This window comes from Centruroides vittatus, unplaced genomic scaffold (assembly GCF_030686945.1).
Source record: "Centruroides vittatus isolate TY-2023 unplaced genomic scaffold, ASM3068694v2 contig_273, whole genome shotgun sequence".
Taxonomy (NCBI): Eukaryota; Metazoa; Arthropoda; class Arachnida; order Scorpiones; family Buthidae; genus Centruroides; species Centruroides vittatus.
The window spans coordinates 1,795,821-1,803,462 of record NW_027121739.1 but is presented as its reverse complement, the minus strand read 5'-3'; the positions used below and the strand labels follow the sequence as shown (position 1 = coordinate 1,803,462).

The 7,642-nt window shown below is 36.2% G+C and overlaps 1 protein-coding gene across 2 annotated transcripts; it reads left to right on the top strand.

Annotated features, from left to right (window-relative positions):
* The first annotated feature begins 1,152 nt into the window (after positions 1 to 1,152).
* On the top strand, positions 1,153 to 7,377 carry LOC136971883 (galactose-1-phosphate uridylyltransferase-like). Of its 2 annotated transcripts, none has more exons than XM_067266412.1 (10): positions 1,153 to 1,255; positions 1,322 to 1,491; positions 3,310 to 3,385; positions 3,461 to 3,636; positions 3,708 to 3,764; positions 6,444 to 6,566; positions 6,632 to 6,764; positions 6,832 to 6,915; positions 6,979 to 7,130; positions 7,194 to 7,377. In XM_067266412.1, exons 1-10 carry the CDS (start codon positions 1,237 to 1,239, stop codon positions 7,242 to 7,244), a joined length of 1,041 nt encoding a protein of 346 aa, XP_067122513.1. In that variant the 5' UTR covers positions 1,153 to 1,236; the 3' UTR covers positions 7,245 to 7,377. The 2 variants fall into 2 exon arrangements, with proteins under 2 accessions (XP_067122513.1, XP_067122512.1); XM_067266411.1 differs by having other exon boundaries at positions 3,458 to 3,636.
* The last annotated feature ends 265 nt before the right edge of the window (positions 7,378 to 7,642 follow it).

The following is a 7,642-nucleotide window of genomic DNA, read 5'->3' as shown; positions in this document are numbered from 1 at the left end:
CCTGGCCGAACCCATAATGGGCCTACAAAAAGAGGCCCTCTTAGTGCCCACAGGGCGGAAAGAGTTAAAAAAAAAACTAAAACTAACTCTCTCCTTTTCCCCGGGAGAGTTGAACTTCCAAAAATCCCTTCTTAGTGTGCATTTCATGGCATACCCTACTAAAATGCAATCAAAAACGCAAAATCCCCGCGTCTAAAATAGTACAATAGACGCTGAGCTTTTTTGGATAAGACTATTCTCTCCCTCTCCCCGCCAAGGAAAATTTCGAAAAATCCCTTCTTACAAGTTAGTGTACAGTACATTCTCGTGACGTACTCTAATAGTGTATCAAATTTCAACTTTCAACTCCTAACCGTTTGGGCTCTGCGCTTTCATTACTATTATCAACCCATCTCGATTATTGATGATGATATTTAATGGAATTAATCGAAAAGTCTGTGTCTCGATGAGAAAAATCAAGTTGTCGACTTCGTTTCTTGTTGTCTGCCATGTTTGTATCTAAGCGCGTATTACGTCGTTTCGAAATATCCAATCGAGTACCGTGTGAAAAAGTTTTCTAGCAACACTAGTGTCGAAATTATTGATTCACTAATCCTGTTCTTAATATCTCGAGATTTAGTAATCCTTCGCTAAAACTTGATGAAATCCTCGCGTCAGTAATCTCTGTATTAGTCTAATCACTGGATTTACAAATACCACGATTAGGCAACGTTGGTGAAACATCCCGTTTTCAACGCGAAAACGTGTACGTCGGACGTTCGGCGCCACTTTCCTGTAAGCCTAGAAGTTTGGCAATGGCGTTTGGAATGTCGAGCATGATTCCACTGACTTTCCAAACGCCATTGCCAAACTTCTAGGCTTACAAGAAAGTGGTGCCGAACGTCCGACGTACACGTTTTCGCGTTGAAAACTTCGGCCTCAACCTCGCTATTAATATCAGGATACATACTTTTGAGCTTTGAGAATACATCAACAAAATTATGCGGGTGAAGCGGGCTCGTTTTGTTTCGTCATATTTGTCCGCGTCACGATGCATTAATATCAACGAAATAACCTTATTCCGTCAAGTGGAACATTTTTAACAGTTGCTAATCGTTTCACTACGTGCGAACGGCGCCATCTGGTGTCGGCACCGGTAACCTTTCACGGTGAGTTGTCGTCCCTAAACTCCACTCGACAGCAGTACGATTTAACGTTTCGATCCAGTCTGACTGGCTACGTCGATCCGTCGAGAGAATGCAGTTTATTCCTACGGGTAAGAAGAATTGCGGTCGCGCTTGGTTTATTATTTAGAGTTTATTAACGCGTCTGGTGTTTACAGAACATCAGCACGTTAGATACAACCCGCTGTTAGAAGAATGGATTTTGGTCTCTCCGCATCGCACCAAACGGCCTTGGCAGGGTCGAGTGGAAAAACCTCCGGAAAAACACGTTCCTCCTTTCGATGCCAAAAATCCTCTTTGTCCTCGTGCCGTCAGGGCTAATGGACAGGTGAGTGTAAGGCTGCGACGTCACAGAGAAGCGTGAATTACTGCATTGTATGGAAGTGAAAATCGAAATGGTTCGACTACTACGCTTAGTACTAGCAAAGAAAAACTTATTAGGATTACTTCGTAATGAATACACAAAGAAAACCAAAATGTGATGTTCCTCTGGAAACAGCAAAGTATAATAAAGCCCTTTATCCATCTGCTAAGAAAATAGATATACCTGGGGGGACCCAAAAATAATGGGAAAAAATTCAGAAAAAATCGTGTATTTAACAATTTCATATTTTAATCTCCTTCAAAATACTCTCTATTACTTGTCCAAACACCTAGAAAATTCCTGTTCCTAAATGCCTCCTAGCACCTCTGTTGTTTTTGTTTTCACCTCTTCTACTGTCTGAAATCACTTCTCTGAATTTCCTCTTCATCCTGGGGAACAAAAAAAATCAAATAGGAAGTGGGGTAGGAGGGTCGCGTCGTTTCTTGTCAAAAACTGCTGCACAGAAATGCCGTGTGAGCAAGGGCATGGTCGTGACGGAAAAACCAATCCCCCATTCGCCAACAAGTTCCTTCTTTTCCCTCTCACGGCATCACTAAGTCTTTTGAGGACTTCCAAATAACAATGTTGATCGATCGTCTGGCCTGGGTGGATGAATTCGGAATTAATAATTCCTTTCGTATAAAAAACATGCAGATTAATGTGGTTTTCACATTCAACTTCACTTGTCTTGCTTTTTTGGGACGGGGAGATCCTGATGTTTCCATTGGCTGGATTGACATTTGATTTCCGGATCATAACCGTAACACCACAATTTGTCACCAGTTATCGCCTTTGAAAGAACATTTGAAAAATGATCCAGACTTGGTTTCTAGGCCCAACAAGTTGCCTTTCTGATCTATGGTCATCACACACGGAATGAACTTTGCAGAAACTCTTCTCATGCCGAGTTTGTGACAAAATTCACTGAATCGAACTCCGTGAAATCCCAGATAAATCGACGAGTTTGTCGATGGTTCAATGGCTATCTTTGTTGATGAGATTGTGAATTTTCTCAACATTTTCATCAGTTTGAACGTTGGATGGATTCCCAGACCTAGGCTGATCTTTGAGAGACATTTCTCCTTTTTGAAAGTGGGAAAACCACTTGTAAACCATTGTCTTAGGGTACAACTATGCAGATGCGAGAATATGTGGCGAGAAAGCACTATGGGCCAACAAGTCTTGACATGCTGGTGCCCCTTCGCGTACTGATTCCAGAAGTTTGTCTACTGACATCCAGCAGCATACTACAAACCTGCTGCCCTCCACAAAATTATCCCATTATTTTTGGATTCCCCCCTTGTACAAAAATTCTATAGTTTGAAAAATATTAAAACATAAATCTTTATATATATATAGATGAAAGATATGAGAAGCAGTCTTCTGCTAATGCAGAGGCATGTGCATAGTATTCGGCAAGAAGAGGCAAACCATGATAGAAGTCGAACTCTGTTGGATATTTAGGAGAGTCAGAAATTTGCTCTTGCCCACAAGATTTCTCATTTCTCGCTTATTCGTGATTTTCCTTTGCAAAAACTATATGGATCACAACCTCTCGCTACTGGATTCATGTTTGCATAGTTGCAAGTAAAGGGTAAAGTTGAGAGCTCCCATATTTGCCAGTGTACTGTGACACACGTGTCAGTTGGCTTCCACTTATAACTCGAGTCAGCATGCTGCGTGTGGCTTCAAAAATATTGACTTTATTTGCAATCCTTGAAGTACAATTAAGTTTATATATCTTGCATGCTAATCCTTTTTTTTCCCCTTTTTATGTCTTAGACGAATCCAGATTATGCCAGTACGTTTCTGTTCGACAACGATTATCCTGCACTGGTGGAAGACGTTCCCAAACCCCGTTAGTGAATTACTACAAATTGGGAGTAATAAAAAACTAATGGACTCTTAAACCGATCTGGCATTGTTTCAGAAGGGAGCGGGCATCCACTGTTTCGGACGGGATCGGCCAAAGGAACATGCAAGGTGATGTGCTTTCATCCCCGTTCCGACATGACTCTGCCGCTGATGACCATAGAAGAGATATTAGAAGTAATTGATGCCTGGGTACAACAGAGCATGGAACTGGGGAGACAGTACAGATGGGTGCAGGTGAGTGGACAGCATCTTTGCAGTATGCCTGTCCAACATACCTTATGAGAAGTAATTTATTTTAATTTTAGATATTTGAAAATAAAGGAGAAATACAAGGCTGTTCCAATCCTCATCCACACTGTCAGGTACTGTACTTATTATTATTATTTTTTGTGTGTGTGTGTATATGCAAAAGTTACTCAAAAATCAGTTGGAGTTCCCATAAAAATATGTATGCAATATCTTAATGTGTAGACATTTAAGATAGTGATTTGCAAGTCTGAATACTCTTGGTATTTTCTGAAGGTTGCAGTAAATTAAAGTCCTTTCAAACAGTGTAGAGACAAGTTTGATGCAAATTTAAATAAAATCTCTCAGGAATAAGGGTCAAGTTAAGAATATAAGTAAAATGACTTAACTTTATTGGTACTCCATTATGAGGTTTTAAGAGTCTTGAAACAATAGCAGTTGCATAAATATGAGCATTTACAAGTGATTTGGAAGAAACTAAGTTAAAAGTTATGATATTTCTGCTGCATAAAAGCCACTTTTCCAACTTGTATGCACAATGCTTGCTATAAGGAGAAATACAATATTTTTGGTTGCAACAAGCATTGCAACCGAGGTATCCTTCATCAGTCGGTCCGAAAAAATCTTCAGTTGATAAAATTGCAACCGAAGTGGAGACTTCTCTTGGAGGGTAGGACAAAATGAAATCCAGCAATGAATATTCATTTTATTAAAATTTTGAATCATTTATTACATAAATTTCTTTCTAATTTATTCTTTAATGAACCACATTTAAAATTCTGTTCGTTGTCATCTATGTCAGGGATGGGCAACCTTTTTCTATGTAAGGACCGCATTTTAAGACTTTTGAACTGATGCGGGCCGCATACAAGAGAAAGAGAAAAAAAAAAATTGTTTGTAAATCAGAATTATTTATTCATATATAATTATAAATTAGCAGAGGTATACTTAATTTTGCTTCTGGAACTGATGTAAACATAATATATTGGAAATATTTGGTTAAATATTTGTCACTGCTAGTTTTAAATTAGTTTCCATATGTCTGTTAGCGGTTTTTTGTTTTAATTTTTACTAAATTCATTGCGGGAAAAACTATTCACATACATAAGTTGTAAAAATGTTTGACAAAAAATAACATGCAACTTATTACTGAATATTTTTCTTATTTTATCCACTTTTTTCCTATAAAATTAAAATGAAAAATAAAATTTATTGTATGAAATGTTGAAATAAAATATTCAATTTTTTGTTATTATAATTACATTTCATTCAATGTTTTCAACAAATTATTGCTTTTGAAAGTGAAGTAAGTCCATTGGCGCATCCCAAAATCATGATTTTTTTTCATCTAACACGGATAACCATTATTGCTTATTAAATTTACATGAAATAAGACCCAAAAAAAACATAAGTCTATTACTGCTTATGAATATTTTTAAACCCATTCAAATGCAAACTATTAAATATCTAACAACATAAAATGGACTTGCCCCACTTTCAAAATCAGTGGCTCATATAAATAATAATGCTTTTAACACAACAAATTTTTCTTATAACAAGTTACAAGTAACACTTGTATACAAAGATTTTATGCAGTGGATTTTTCTGTTACTGATTATAAGAAATTTTGGATCATTAAGTAGTAGCTTGACAAAACATTTGACATATTTTGCTTGTAATGACAAGGTTTTATGCAACGTGACCCCAAAAGTAAGGCCATCGAGCATGCGGTTCTGAAATATCTTTGGTTAGCTTATGGGGTATTGCAGCATATCTGCAGAGCCATTTTAACACCACTGTAAGCCAAGCAAGTTTCTAGAGCCTTGGCGTTTTTTTTAAAACTAAAAGTGGTGTATTGCAAAAAAAAGGCTCTTTCTGCCAGAAACCAATAGAAAGAATGCTTGGATTTCACAAAAAATATGTAAATAAAGATTTCATCCAAGAACATAAATTTTATGACCAAAAACAACGCTAATTAATCCCAGCATTGCATTTGACCATAAATTCATAAGTAAAATGTACTTTCTAGCAAACCAGAACTACAATTTTAATTTCATAGTCTTTGACCCATCTGTTGGCTACATCAGTTTTTTTCTTGCAAGTGTTTGGTAAATGACAATTGGCATCCATTGGTCGAATAGTTGAATTTTGTCTGCATCTGTTCTTGCAATAATTTTGACAAATTTATAGAACCCATTCTGTATTTCTCGCCTTCTGGGCATCTTCCTTGGAGGTATCTGTTCGAGTTTAGTCTGCATTCATAAGAGTTGTGAACATTTTATAACAAATTGAATTCAGAATGGAGAGCTAAGTTTTTTCAAAACATGGGACATAAGTAAACTGCTGGGATGGAACAAAAAATAGTATGTATACAGTAAAAACCAGGGCTGTGGAGTAGTGATGATTTTGAGATTTACTCTTACTCCAGAGTTGGAATTTTAAATGTTACTCCTACTCCTTGAAAAACTTTTGACTCCTCTTATGCCTACTCATACTCCTCAATAACAATATTTCATCATTGCCATATGAATGTGCATATGAATTGTTTTTTAATGTTTGAATGTGCAATATAATTAAAGTAATAAGGAATAACAAATATATTTTGTTACTCCTTATTCCTTGAAAAACCTCCGACTCCTCTTACTCCTGCTCCACAGCCCTGGAAAACAAATAAGGAACTATGAAAGTTCTTTGCTTGTTTTGGGGTGTTATGTTCTGTGTATCTAGCTAATACAGTAAAATCAATCACACTAATTATAACCAGTTTTTGAAATGGTATCATATTTGCTATATAGATTTGGGCAAGTTCTTTTTTGCCAAACATTCCATCAAAAGAAGAAACTGCACAAAAAAATTATTATGAAAAGCATGGTACTGCAATGCTTCTTGAATACCTTAAAGAAGAATTAAAGCGTAAAGTGAGTAATGTTTTAAATCTTCAGAATTTTATTCAATTTTAATGATATTTAGTGTAATTTTACAGGAAAGAATTGTCCTGGAGAACGAGCACTGGGTAGTTTTGGTGCCGTATTGGGCAACGTGGCCATACGAAACTTTACTTCTACCAAAGAGACGTGTGTCGAGATTGGTCGATCTGAACGACAGTGAAAAACATTGTAAGTTATCACACTATTTACACGAATGCCTAAAAATAAAATTTATAATTTGACTTTTGTTTGTCAGCTCTAGCAGACATAATGAAACGACACCTAATCAAATACGATAACCTATTTGAGACATCGTTTCCTTATTCCATGGGATGGCATGGTAAGTTCTTTGGTTTTTTTGGGAATTTTTTAATATTTGTCACGCTACACTTGTGTTCCTTAGGGGCTCCCACTGGCAATTTTAATGGCGATGCCAGCCACTGGCAACTTCACGCTCACTACTTTCCTCCTCTGCTCCGTTCTGCCACCATAAAGAAATTCATGGTCGGTTACGAGATGCTGGCCCAGCCTCAACGAGACTTGACTGCTGAACAAGTACGTACTTTAATTTTATAACAACTTATCTGTATTAAAAGATAATTGTTTGTTTTTTATTAGGCTGCAGAAAAACTAAGAAGTTTATCAGAAGTACATTATAAATGTATTTGACTTAAACATTATAATTATATACTTAATTACGTTGAACTTTAAACCAAAGATAATTTACAAAATTCTTTTTATATGAAAAATAAACTGTGATGCTACATTGTTTCAATTATAGCATTAACATTTAGGAGAAAAACTTTGTAATTTGTATGTGGAAATCCTCTTATAATTAAGATGCCTTGATAAATATTGGCATCACTCAGACTAAATCTTGTTTTTAACATTCTTTGTTACTTCTTGATGAAATATCTAGAGAGTATGTAATTGAGGCAAAGGATTATTGCATCTACATCACAAAATCTTAGTGTCATATAATTCAAATTTGTTAGAATTAGAAGAAAAACAGTTAGTTATCATTGTCTACTAGGATTTTGTATCCAATTCATCACACCAGTAAGACT